The sequence below is a fragment of the Phodopus roborovskii genome, unplaced genomic scaffold, assembly GCF_943737965.1.
Source record: "Phodopus roborovskii unplaced genomic scaffold, PHOROB, whole genome shotgun sequence".
NCBI lineage: Eukaryota > Metazoa > Chordata > Mammalia > Rodentia > Cricetidae > Phodopus > Phodopus roborovskii.
The window spans coordinates 10,163,822-10,177,110 of NW_026126547.1; the positions used below are offsets into that span (position 1 = coordinate 10,163,822).

At 37.8% G+C, this 13,289-nt stretch overlaps 1 protein-coding gene across 1 annotated transcript; it reads left to right on the top strand.

Moving 5' to 3' along the window:
• Window positions 1-209: 209 nt before the first annotated feature.
• C1d (C1D nuclear receptor corepressor) lies at window positions 210-12,568 on the top strand. The gene is made up of 5 exons (XM_051200577.1): window positions 210-231; window positions 7,039-7,185; window positions 8,250-8,316; window positions 8,621-8,676; window positions 11,031-12,568. Exons 2-5 carry the CDS (start codon window positions 7,048-7,050, stop codon window positions 11,193-11,195), a joined length of 426 nt encoding a protein of 141 aa, XP_051056534.1. The 5' UTR covers window positions 210-231; window positions 7,039-7,047; the 3' UTR covers window positions 11,196-12,568.
• Window positions 12,569-13,289: the final 721 nt, after the last annotated feature.

Here is a 13,289-nt window from a genome sequence, read left to right on the forward strand (position 1 = left end):
ATCTAAACAAGACGCCAGGGGTCCTTCCTCGCTCCCCACCGGGCCGAGGCTCTAAGAACCTCAGCCTTTACCATTAGGATGGGACAGCAGCGGGCGAGCAGCCGGACGAGCCACGGGACCCAACTACGCACGCGCGGGACCCAGAGCGACGTACGCGTGGCAGGCGGAGGCGTGTCGTGTCGTCATCACCGTGCGACGTCTGTCCTGGATACGGGTGTCCGCGGTGCTGAGGTACAGTGCAAAGCTGGGTCCGGGTGATTGTCGTGCTCCTGTCGCGGTCCCTTTCCCGCGTCCCGGGATCGCGTCCATCCAGTGCCCGACTAGGGGTAGCCAGCGGGGCCCGGTGCCGCTAGCTGGTCCCGGCGGTCCCCTTGGCCTGTCAGTGGCGGCTCTCAGGCTCTGCCTTGCTCCCCCCTGGTTTCTCTCTCTGTCATTTTTGCTTCGATTTTTAATGTTGCTTTTCAAAGGTTGAAAAGCGACGAGTGAAAGCCTAACGCCATCTGTGTCTGGCTGATTTCAAATCTAAACGGATTAAGGCCAAGATGGAAGGTGGAAAGAGTAATTTTTTTTTCATGCAGTCCTTACTGTTGTGCCCAAGATCGGAGTGCTTGCGGTGGCAGTGTTAGCTCACTTGAGATAACGGCGTCCTTTATTTTATTTTATTTATTTATTTTCCGAGAGTGGGTTTCTGTGTAGCTCTGGGTGTCCTGGAATTCTCTTTGTTGACCAGGCTGGCCTCGAACTCAGAGGCCCGCCTCTCTGTGCCTCCCAAGTGCTAGGATTAAGCATGCGCCACCATGCCGGCCAAGACTCCCTGCTGTTGTCTCCCTGATAATGCCAATAAATTAATTTTTCTTTATGATCTGGGAAAACTTCAGTACGACTCAAATTTCTGTTAGAAGATAGGTTTAATGACTTAAAATTTGATGAGCACTATTTTGGCTTGGAAAATGTGTATTTGCCCTGGTGAGATGTTTGTGGTCTAGTCATTAACAGTTTAGGCTAAGTGTACACTGAACTAAATATCAACCATATACTTTTTATTTATAAATAACAGCCAAGCCTTATTAAACTTTAGAAAACTACTCGTGGTTGGTGAAATTGACAGGCCGTATTGTTTTGTTATCAGATAAGATGACAATGCGAATGGTTCTCTTTTTTTTAAAAACTAATAGAAATTCTTCGAATCAGAGATGTTATAGATGTTTTCTACTACCTATAGCGACACAATTTTCTCATTTTTTTAAATAAATTTTTAAACTGCTATGTCAGTAATAGCAGCTATTGTTTCCAAGCATTTAACCCTTTGTATGTGGCTTTAAATATTATGCATAGGTTAGACTTCCGGTTATTTTCATGTTCACTAAACAATAACTAAATTATTAGCTAATGTTTTGAGTGTTCTACTAATAGAGTACAGCTTGAAGAGTTATGCTGATATTATTTACTTAACCTCCATCATATCCTTATTATCATCACTTCTTTAGCGGTAATTGCAATCAACAAGTCCCATGCTTTGAAGAAAGTAGTCCTTGTGGCTTCCTAACTCTTAATTTTGAAAACTCGTTGAAGTAAGCATTGAATAGAAGTTGATTCCAATGTGACCCCTTGTAATATATATATTTAAACTATTTCTCTTTATGTGTATGTGCTCATGCCTCTTTCTGTATGTATGCCACATGTATGTGGGTGCCAGCAGAGACCAGTAAAAAAGGTTAGATCCCATGGAGCTGGAGTTACAGGGGGTTGTGAGCTTCCTAATCTGGCTGCTTGAAACCGGACTTGGGTTCTCTGGAAGATAAAGTGCTGTTAACTGCTGAGCCATCGTCTCTAGCCTTGTCATTTATGTACTTTTATTACTGGACTTTTGGACTTTCTTTTTTTGTGTGTGTTTTCTCATATACAAGTGCATGTGCATGTGTTTGTATGTGGAGGTCAAAGATGACGTCTTCCTCCATCATTCTCCACTTTGTTTATTGAGTGGCGCTCCATATTGTTTCTCATTGAACCTGAGACTCACTAACTTTAGCCAGTCTACCTAGGCTGCTGGTGATTCCCTGTTTCTGCCTTCTGAGTGTTGGGCCCCTTCCATACTTGCCCTATATTTTATGAGGGTACAGGAGATGTGAGTTCTAGTTCTCAAGTTTAGGGTGGGGGCAGGTGCTTTATCTACTTAGCCATTTCTCTAACTGCTGTGATGTGTATTTAGAGGTTAATACACTTTTGAAAAGGAAGCCTTATATATTCTCAGATTTTACTGAAAGTTTCAGGCAACAGTAATAAAATGACTGTTCGACCAAGACAGTAGTATTTATTGAGAACTTACATATACATTACACCATTATTTTCTAAGATAATGCAGTAGAAAACATAATTATAGGAATAGAATTATGGTGCCAAATCTTCACATTGCTCTCTTGTTCAAAAAGCAATTAAGTATATGTCGGATTTTCTTTCTCTCACTACTGTGCTAACTGTGTGGAACTCTTAATTGCTAGAGATGGAAATAGCTCCCGAATATTAGTTACCATATATTTTTCTCCTGGCTTGATGTAGTAACTATTAATATCTGTAAGTTCCAAATGTGACATATTAAGTAAGATTCTCCAGACTTGGGTCCCAGTTAACTGTCGTTCGTGTGTGTGTGTGTGTGTGTGTGTGTGTGTGTGTGTGTGTAGAAGCTGTACACTTTTCTGGGCTAGTGAATGTGTTTTGGTGCTCATGATGAGCAGTATCAGTATAGATTCAAATGACTCTTGTGGTCTTGGGGGTAAATTACACAATATGTAGTGCCTCAGGACTCTTGCCTTGTGCCAACTACTACTTCTTCTCCTTCTTCTCTTTCTCCTCCTCTTCCTCTTCCTCTTTTCTTCCTCCTCCTCCTTCGTTTTTCGAGACAGGGAGTGTCCTGGAACTCATTCTGTAGACCGGGCTGGCCTCAAACTCACAGAGATCCGGCTGCCTTTGCCTCCCTAGTGCTGGGATCAAAGTTGTGCTCCACCAACACCTGCCTGCCAGCTTCTTTTTTTATGTCTTCATTTATTCCTGTAATGACTGGTTCCCATCTTATGACTTTAAATACCATCTGTTTATTGATAATTTCCAATTTTTTACTCCTTGAACTCTAGACTTCTTGTACTTACGCTTCCCACTCTGCACTTCGATTTGATGACTCTGAGCAAACATCTGAACACTCTTCCACTCCCACAAGCCTGCCCATCTTGTTTTGGGGGAGATTTTGTGTGTGTTTGTTTGCTTGTTTGTTTATAACAGGGCTTCACTATATAGCCTAGCTGGCATTAAACTCAGGATCGATCCTTTTGCCTCAGATCGCCAAGAGCTGGAATTGTAAGTGTGCACCATCATGTCAGTTCATGTCTTGGGTAGTAACAGCTCTACTCTTGTTTCCTTATTCACACACCCCATGATTAGCCCATAAGTGGATTCTGCTACCTTTGCCTACAAAATCCAGCCCAAACTGAACTGCTATTCTCCAACTTCAGTTCCTTCTGCCTAGTTGAGTAGATAGCTGATGCTGTCATTTCATCTGAACTAATACAACACCTCCATAATTAGTCTCCTAGATTTCATCTGTCCTGTACAGCAGCAAGAATGGCCCTGTTAAAACACAAACCTGCAGAGAACTTCCATTGTTTTACTTGCTGATCTCCTCTCTTCTTTCCCTCAGACACCTCCCAGTCAGCTGTATTTTAAATATATTAGTTCTTTGAGAATTTCACACATGCATACAATGTATTTTAATAATATTCACCCCCACTCCAGTCCCAACTCCTCAGACTGCCTACCCTGACCCAGCCAGTTGTTGGAAGGGTTCTTTAGCAAGTCTTCTTTTTTCCTGGTACCCACAGCTGATTCTGTCTTTGACAGAACTCCAGGCATTTACTCATGTAGATTAAGGATAGAAGCAGAGGCTGCATGTGGTGTTAATGTGAGGGAAAGATAGGAATTAAGATTGGGGGATGAGAGGGCCAGACTTTGAAATTGCTTTCATGTTGTGTAAAAGTGGGTTTTGTCCCGAAAGGATAAGGAGCCATTGCGGGCTCAGTGAGGCTGAGTATCAGAAGCTAGTTAAGGTGTTGCCGTGTTGCCGTGTTCCCCTTTCCCTCATGTCCCTGTGCTGTTTTTGTCTTCTTCACTCCTCTGAAGAGTGCTTTCTTGAAGATGGGTTTTCTTTCCTCGGGCCTTGTTATGTCTGCTAGTTCATAGTGTCAGGGTACCCTATATCTCCCCATGTCATTGTGATTTGTATTTCTGTGATTAGCTGATGAAGGCATATCTGCATTAAGCACAAAAGTTCAGTGTAGCAGGTTTCCGCTCATTGGTGTGTTCCAGGCATCAGGGTGATGTGTTGTCAGTGCTGGATACTTGTGTGGGGAGTGCTCTGTAAATGGTTGAGAATTGGCTAGTAGTGGGTACCAAGGGAAGTTAGGTTTGTGGAGGCACCTTTGAGATAACTGGTGGGAGGTGACATTTCAGGAAGCCAAGCTGGAAGAGGCAATGAGATCGAGAAAGAATATACCTTTATGTTGACTAGAAAATTCATCTCTAGGGAAAAGAAAGACATTTTGGTTCTTTGGATGTAGTGGGGCTAAAGAATCTAAGTTTTGACTATGGCCGCTAAGTAGCATCTGTCATCTCCAATCAATTTCAGAATGTCAAACATGTGAAACTCATTTGTAAATTTGTTATAACACATTACACAAATCTCTGACAGTCATAGTTCAGAGGATGTAATAAGGTATGCTGCCTCACTTCCGCTGCCTTACCTTTCCTGGAAGGAGCTACAGTTAATAGTTTATTTTGTATGTTTTAAAAAGCTTACATGTATGTGTAAGTATCTTAGTTTTCTGTTGCTGCTACAGAAATGTGAAATAAACTTAAAAAGAAGAAAGGCTTATTGGGATCATAGTTTTGGAGGTTTCAGACCATGGCTAGTTTTCCTTGCTGCTCTTGTGTGTGACAGGGAGAGGCCAAGGTAAAGGGGGAGAAAAAGCCACCAAAGTCCCCAATCATCCTGAACTCCACCCCCAACTATGGCCACAAAACTGCCAGTCAGGTCTTATCTCTTAAAGGTAGGGTTTCTTAAACTTCTTAGGTTTTGCTATTTCAATTAAATGTACGTTTCTGAGAAGTAAATTTACTGGGCCAAAGAACATAAACATATGATTTTGAAATGGAGCATCAAATCCAAAAGATGCTTAATTAAATCAAACTGCTAATGCTGAAAAGGACCTGTTTGGGGCCACCTTTGCGTACATTACATGTGGTTTGGCACATGAAAAGTGGCATCTTGTTCTTGTTTCCTTGGTGAAGCTGAACAGTTTCCTTTGTTTAATAGTCATCTGGCTTCCTTTGTGAGCCGCTGGCTTCTTTGTCTTCTTTCTTTGGGGTTGTGTGTACTTTCTGCTTGTTTGTTAAATTGATTTGCAGACGCTTTGTTTCCCTTTGTGCTGCAGGTATATTGCCTTAGTGTTTTATTTGAATTTAGACCTGATCTATGTGTTTTCACATAGATATGTTTTAAAGAGTTAGATAAACATAGAAGGAATTGTGATATTTTGAGGTTGGAGGTGTAGCTTAGAGGTGGGGTGTATACTTAGCATTCTTAGGGCCCTTTGTGCAATTCCCAAGCAGCTACCCCGCTCTGCCCACTGAAATTAGAGTGTCTTAAAGACATTCTGTAACGTAATCAAATGATCTGAAATGTCAGCCTTTGTTGTCAGTGTTAGATTTATGGATGTTGTTGTGCAGCTGTGTGGTGAGCACCTCCTACCCTTTCCTTCTCTCCTGCAATAGCTGTGTAAACCTTCTAGGTTACACTTCCTTTTCCTCCAGTTCATGAACTGAGTCTATTCAAAGACTCAATATGGGACTTAACTGCTGTCTAACTGTTCTTTTCTCTTTAGTTTATGAAGGCTACTCTGTAAAAAGCAAATTCATGATTTTTATCACTGTGTACTTCAGTATATATCCTTAAATGACAGACATTATACATCTATAATATCATTTCACATACAGGAAAACTACCATAATTTTATGATAATGAACTCTACAGATAATTAGACCAATTATTTTATGAGTGAAAAATTTGAAGCCCAGAGAGATTTAGTGATTTTTTTTTTCCTCCCAAGGTAACAGATCAGTGTTCAAGTGGGCAGTACTGAAATCTCGGCATTCAGCTGTTAAGATGCTTAAGGACTATAAATACACACATGAACTTGAGAAGTGATAGTGGATAAAGACTCTTCATATCTAGGATTTGTTTCTTAAGTTTAATACAATGAACTGTCAAAATGTCACACTAAGTTCTAAAAATCTAAATAATATCTAAAAGTTTCAGAAAAACTCACTTTGTTGATTTTTTTTTTTCAGCATACATTAGAGGATTTGTTTATCAGACTTAATCAGTTTTTTTTTAATTGTCTTCAATAGAATGCTTTTCCAAAAATGTAGTTGTTTTTCTCATTTATTTCTGAGATGGAGTTTCATGTAGTGGAGGCTGACCTTGAACTTAGAACTTACCTGTAGCTGAGAGTGTCCTGCATCTCCTAATCCATAACCTCTGCTTCTCAAGTGCATGTGCCACTGAATCTGGATGAACACAAGTTTTGCTTATTGATATGTGGTATTAGGAGCTTTTGATGTGTGGCTTGGACAGATTCTTTCCCCTTTCCTAGGAAGGAAGTGCATTTTAGAAGAGATGCTGGAAGGTGGCTGTTCTAGGATTTCGTGCTAAAATTCACTTGTTTTTTCTTTACTTTTTTTTCTTTTTCCCCCAGATAGGGTTTCTTTGTATAGCTTTGGAGCCTGTCCTGGAACTCGTTTTGTAGACCAGACTGGCCTCGAACTCACAGAGATCCACCTGCCTCTGCCTCCCAAGCGCTGAGACTAAAGGTGTGCACCACAACTGTCCGGTAAGATTCACTTACTAACCTTACCCAAAAGTAAATATACTTTCCATTTTCTTTCTAAAGCTCTGTCTCAAATATGAATTCTGAGAATTTTTTTTTTTTCCAGTTGATTGAAATGGCAGGTGAAGAAATGAATGAAGACTATCCTGTAGAAATTCATGAATCTTTATCAGCCTTGGAGAGCTCCCTGGGTGCTGTGGATGACATGTTGAAGACCATGATGTCTGTTTCTAGAAATGAGTTGTTGCAGAAGGTATTTCTGTTTTGTTTTTGTTTTTTGTTGTTGTTGTTTTGAGACAGGATTTCACTGTATAGCCCTGGCTGTTCTGGAACTCACTCTGTAGACCAGGCTGGCCTTGAACTCACAGAGATCCTCCTGCCATTGCCTCCCAAGTGCTGGGATTAAAGGTGTGAGCCACCAGGATCCGGGAGCAGAAGGTATTTTAGAATCTGTTATCTGCAGATGAATTTCAAAGACAGAAGCTTGTGACAGAAAGAGTTCATTAGCACTGTCTGTCTTCCTGCTGCAGTTTCAGGTGTGGAAGTCTTAGGGTACATTTAGCCAGAACATCCTACAAAGCTTTTGCATTGGAAACTTGATTTTGAAAAGCAAGGACACTCATAGCATTCTTTTTTGAGACAATCTTTGGTCTTTTAGATATTATAGTGATATTATCAGTTATCTGCAGTGCAAAGACAGTAATGAAATTGTTTCTCCTGTCTTTGGTATTGCCTATGCATCTTGTTCTGCTTCTTATATATAAGTGAATCCTGTATAATGCTTATGTTAGATAATGACTTTTGGCATAGAGCCCAGATTATAACTCTGAAATTGATATTATTTAGAAGAATTTTCCTCAGACTGTAAAAATTCTTTGTTTAACCCAAAATAATACTTTGCAGGGAAAATTTTTAGCAAAATCAAAACAAAAAGCCAAAAACAAAACAGAAAAACAAAAAACCCCCAGTGGTTATACTTGGGTATCTGTATGTACATACAAATACATGCAAGTATGCGACTAATGAAAAGGTTCGTCCATGAATGTGTAGGAGACAGGGTGGGTTATCAGCAGAGTTTGAGGGAAGAAGGGAAAGGGAGAAGTTCCGTAATTAAAATACAATCTCAGAAATAACCAAAAAAGAATCACTGGTTTGGAAAACACTTTGGTATAAATTATTTCTAGATTCTTTTATTATTGGTATAGGAAGTGAGAAACACATGCCTTTGATACTTTGTGGTTGGGAAAGTTAGAAATGTTGTCTGTTGGTGTTCAAAGTGCGTGTGTTCCATCTTCTTGTCTCTTTCTGTTTTACTAGTTGGACCCACTGGAGCAAGCAAAGGTGGATTTAGTTTCTGCATACACATTAAATTCAATGTTTTGGGGTAAGTATGTTAGTTTGTAGTTCATTAGAAAGTATATTATTGTGTCAAAGGTGATTTGTTTTTTAAGAGATAGCAATTAACATAGAATTATCCTTTATAGTAATTTTATTAGTCAATTTTTTTTAAAATGTGAGACTGTAGGATGCCTGTGAGCTACACACAAACTTAATATTTTATAGAAGTTATATAATTTGAAATTGAATTAGCTGTGCAACTTTCCTTCTTGGAATAACTGGGGTTTCTTTTATTGTAACACTTACTATTATATATACCATTTTATTTAATGCAGCTCTTTCTCCCACAGTTTATTTGGCAACTCAAGGAGTTAACCCTAAGGAGCATCCAGTGAAACAAGAATTGGTAAGACATCTGTGATTTATGCCTGTTTATAGGTCTGCTGTAACTCTACAGTCTCAGTCATATGGCCATTATCACACTGGTTAGGGAGATCAGAATTAGAGCAGAGTGGCATAATTCTAGTAATTATTTATAACTTTCATATTATTTTTCCTATAAATTCTTAAAATTTTATTCATCTCCAGGGCTACTTAAGGAAAAAAAAAAAAAAAAAAAAAACTCTTAGACAATTCTTAAAAGTGTATTCCAGTTGATTTACTAGCAAAGATGGGGAAATTCTCTCCTACCTTTTCAATTCCTCCATTAACTCATTTTCTCAGCAGTAAAGAATTCAGTTCAGCAACAAAGCTAAAAGCTTTTTTGGCACCAGCTATATGTATACTGTCCAGTAATTCCGCATCAGTGACATATTTACAACCTGTAGTAAATCTTCTGGGTTTGTCTCTGTATTCCATTTAGATGTATAAGTACACTAAATAAGATCTAATATCTTGGAGTTTTTGCTGACTTCAAATATTAAATCAAATCATCCAATTCGAAGGAGAAAAATAGAAATCAGACTTACCTTACTGACTTGGCTTTATGAATAAGAATTTTAATGAATTTGTTCTTTATGCACATAAAATATGTGTATGTATATGCAAAACACACTTGACATTGTATCCTTGTCTTTTTAAGTCTTATAGTAGCCAATGAGTGTGTTATTTACATCTTGGTAAAGCACATAGGCAATTTACTTAAAAATAAAATGAGTAATTCAGGCCTCTTATCTTCATTAAAAAAAAATGTATAGACCAGGATATTTTCTCCTTTTATGGTTCCTGAGGAAAAAGTAAATTTATACTTAAATGTAGCAGTTGTGAAATAATTTTAAGAAAAAGGCATAAAGGAATATCTATAGATTTTATTTGCCCTGTGATACTGACTTTAAGAAATACAGGTTGTCTTTCTAGCTTCCTAATAGTCTCCTTTTATGAAATTATTTTTCAACACAGTTATTTACAGTACTCAATATTGAGTTTGTAAAAGGATAGACCATTTGTCTTCGTTCTCCTTCAGAATCTACTTTATGGAGAGTACATTAATTTTCTGGATAAGGATTGGCAAATAAAAAACATTCTTAAGTCTATTACCCTTTTGTGACCTTGCAACAGACATTATAATTGATCACAGAATTAGAGGAAATCTGTGTGCTATTCATCATCCACATCACAAGTGGGAGAATAGTCACCTTATTCATCCAGCGATATTCGAGGGCCTACTAAGCTAGGCATCATTTTCAAGTGAGATGATGCCACAGAGGAATGTGACACATGCCACACACACAATGAAGGGAAACACATAGTAACCATCGTAAAATAAACACAGCACAAAGTTGAACAGACTAGAAGGTAGGGAGTAAGTGGATGAATGTTTGTAGGCAGGACAATAGGTAGGGGGAGGGTCCCAGAGCAGACCTGGGTGCAGTTTTTGTAAGGGTTGTAGCTTTTACACGATTGAATAAGGAACCAGTAGAGGACTTTGAGCAATTTCCCAGTTTTGATAATGAAATACTTGTAAGGTTCTGTATTTTACTGTGTATGTTCATGTACCTATTTTATTTCATTGAAACTTGTTTTTGAATGGTGATTAGCCATTTATTATATTTTATGGTTTTCATCAACTTTATTTTACCATTTGAAGTATAAGATTTATTTATTCCAAGCAATATTCTCAGGAGATTTAAAGTGGTCCAGAAACCTACTATGTTTCTTACTTTTAAAGTCTGTATATTTTATTAGAAAACTTCACATTACTTACCAGTCAAAATTATGGAATTGAATAAAAGATCTCCTATTTCATTCTATTTTAATTGTGACACTCACTAGACAGTAGCATAAAATAGATATAAATACTGCCTTACCTCTTTTCTGTTTAGAAAAATAATGGGAGAATTTAATTTATTGTTTATTGCTATAGTGATACCCGAGTGTGAGCCTTTCTCTGGAAGAGTTTAGAACACTTTTAAAATGTTTAGATCTTTGTTGCTGTTTTCAGACAGGGTCTTGTGGAGCCCAAGCTGGTCTCAGATTTGCTAATCTTGATGTCTTAATCCTCCTGCCTCTGCCCTCCAAGTGCTGGATGCATCCCCCCTGTCCACTGAAGGGAGTTTAAAGTACGTCTTTCCCCTAGACTGTGAGCTCCAAGAGCGCATGGGGCGTGTTTGTCCTGTTCATGTGCTCTCACTAGTACAGTGAACTTAGTGGACAACAAATACTCACTGTTCATTTCACTGAGAAAGAGCTTGATAAAACCCAGCAATAGCAAACAGCTCAGGAAGTGATTGCCTTTTATTTTTCTTTCTTTTTATCTCTAAGGAAAGAATCAGAGTTTACATGAACAGAGTCAAAGAAATTACAGACAAGAAAAAGGCTGCCAAGCTGGACAGAGGCGCTGCCTCGAGATTTGTCAAAAACGCGCTCTGGGAACCCAAACAGAAAAACACACCAAACATTGCTAATAAAGGAAAAAGTAAACACTAACCTTCTGGTTCTGATGTACATGTTTTAAAAAAGTACATCGTTTTTATCAATTTACAAAGTAGGTAGTTATGTGGCAATGCAAGGTTTAAATGGATTCCTTTTTGAATTCATGTATAAATTTACACATTAAACTTGTGATACTGAATTTTTTTTTTTTTTTGCTGAGAAAGATTACGTTGTCTTTATTGATTTTTCCTATAAAGCATCATGATGTTTTTAATATTGTAAGGTATTCTATAAGCAATTGTGAAATCCAAATGTTCTTTGTAAACATTTGTAGTGCTTTAAATGAGTAATGATATTATGAAGTGTGCTGTCTGTAGACTGGAGTTATAAGGACATCTGTTTTTACTAATGACGATAAATGCGATAACTTAAATACCCATTTTGTTTTTCTGTTTAGTTAGTTCAACATGTTTCTGTGATTTTTGGAGTAATTGCTTCCTTGATATTCAAAGTGCAAAATTGATAACCTTAAGGCTGTACTTTAATTCATCATGTTCCATTTAAAATAAAATATTCTCATCACCACTGATAGGCAATAGGGCTGTATGTCCTGGCTGGCTTTGGCTTGATTCCCCCCTAATCAAGGTTGTAGCTGTGTAACTCACTCGTTTCTTGCTATCCACAGAGAAAGTAAACATATTCTCTAGATGAGGAAGGCAGGATCCTTACCCTAGGCCATGTGCACTTATGACCAACTTTCTTTATTAAATACTGTCCCTTGGGCACAGGAGGAATCACATTGTATTTATATTCTGACATATTTTTCCAGAATACTTGTTTATGGAATATTATTAAGCCCTTTTGGTGACTGAGCCCATATAGCCTTGCTGCTCTCAGCCCCCATCATCATGTGTAGGAATCCCAACTATAGCTAAGTTCTTTAATTTTCCAGAATAAGAGTTGTTGAAATTGTCTGTGGTTAATGTCTCACAACTAACTTTGAATATATGAATTTTTTTTTGATTCATGGTAGCAGATTTTGAAAAGGTCTTAAGTTATAATGGGCTTTGTAAGGCGTGTTAAAATTATAGATGCAGAAAAATCTCTTAGCTCTGGTACCAGATATTTTTTGAAGTGCAAAAACATTTATGAACATTTGTAGTTATTTCACTCTTTGCCATTTTAATTCTCCTGAATTTCTAGCTAGTTTTAAAGTAACTTCATTAGAGAAATAGTGCTTTATTAAGATAATTGTAGAATGGATTCTTAATGCTGTTCATTGCAAAGAAACTTGTATCTTGTATTTCTTTTTTTTAATTTCATAAAAAATTTTAATGAAAATTGTCACATGATTGCAGAAAATTATTAGCCACATGTTTGTTTCTGAAAGTCCAGCTCTACATCCTATTAAACTGGAGATCTGTAAATTTTTCTTTCAGTGTTTATTTGTAGAAATAAGAATTCGAAGTAATTATTATAACATACCAAAGAGCCGGATCATAGCAGTTTATTGGGTATTTGTTTGGTACATTCACACATTGATGTCCACACTGCCAAGTACCATGCTCAGTCCTAGAGGTGACGTCTGCAGCCCTCGTGCTGTTTTTAAGAAGTGTTGGGACAATAATCTTTCAGAGCCCTGGATATTATGGGAAATGATGCTAACTCGCCTGATCCAGAGCTAGTGGTGGGCTCCTTGAAAGTATTAAGTGGGTATCTGTAGCAGTTTATTCCAAGCAGTGCTTTGCTCCAAGGGCAGGTGTTCATTGTGTGGCTTGTGATCTTGGGAATCCACACATCAGAGAGTTTGCAGCTATGGGAAGTCTTAAGGTTAGATAGATATGTACATATACTAATCCAAATGAAATCTTACCTTTTAATATTTTAAATAAATTTTTATTCTTGTTCCTAGTTTACAGAGTGGGAGGTAGAATGTGTTAAATTAAAATTTGGAGATTGAGTCATGGTTTACATTTCTGGAATTAGGTCATATTGACTAAGTGGGTTTTTAAGATACTGAAGTATTAAAATCTACTCAGTTACTAAAATGAACTGGTATTAATTATTTCTAACTAGAACTTTTAAAATTCTTTACAAACACAAATGCTTCAGAAATGGACAGTGTACTTAAGATAGACACTTTTTTTT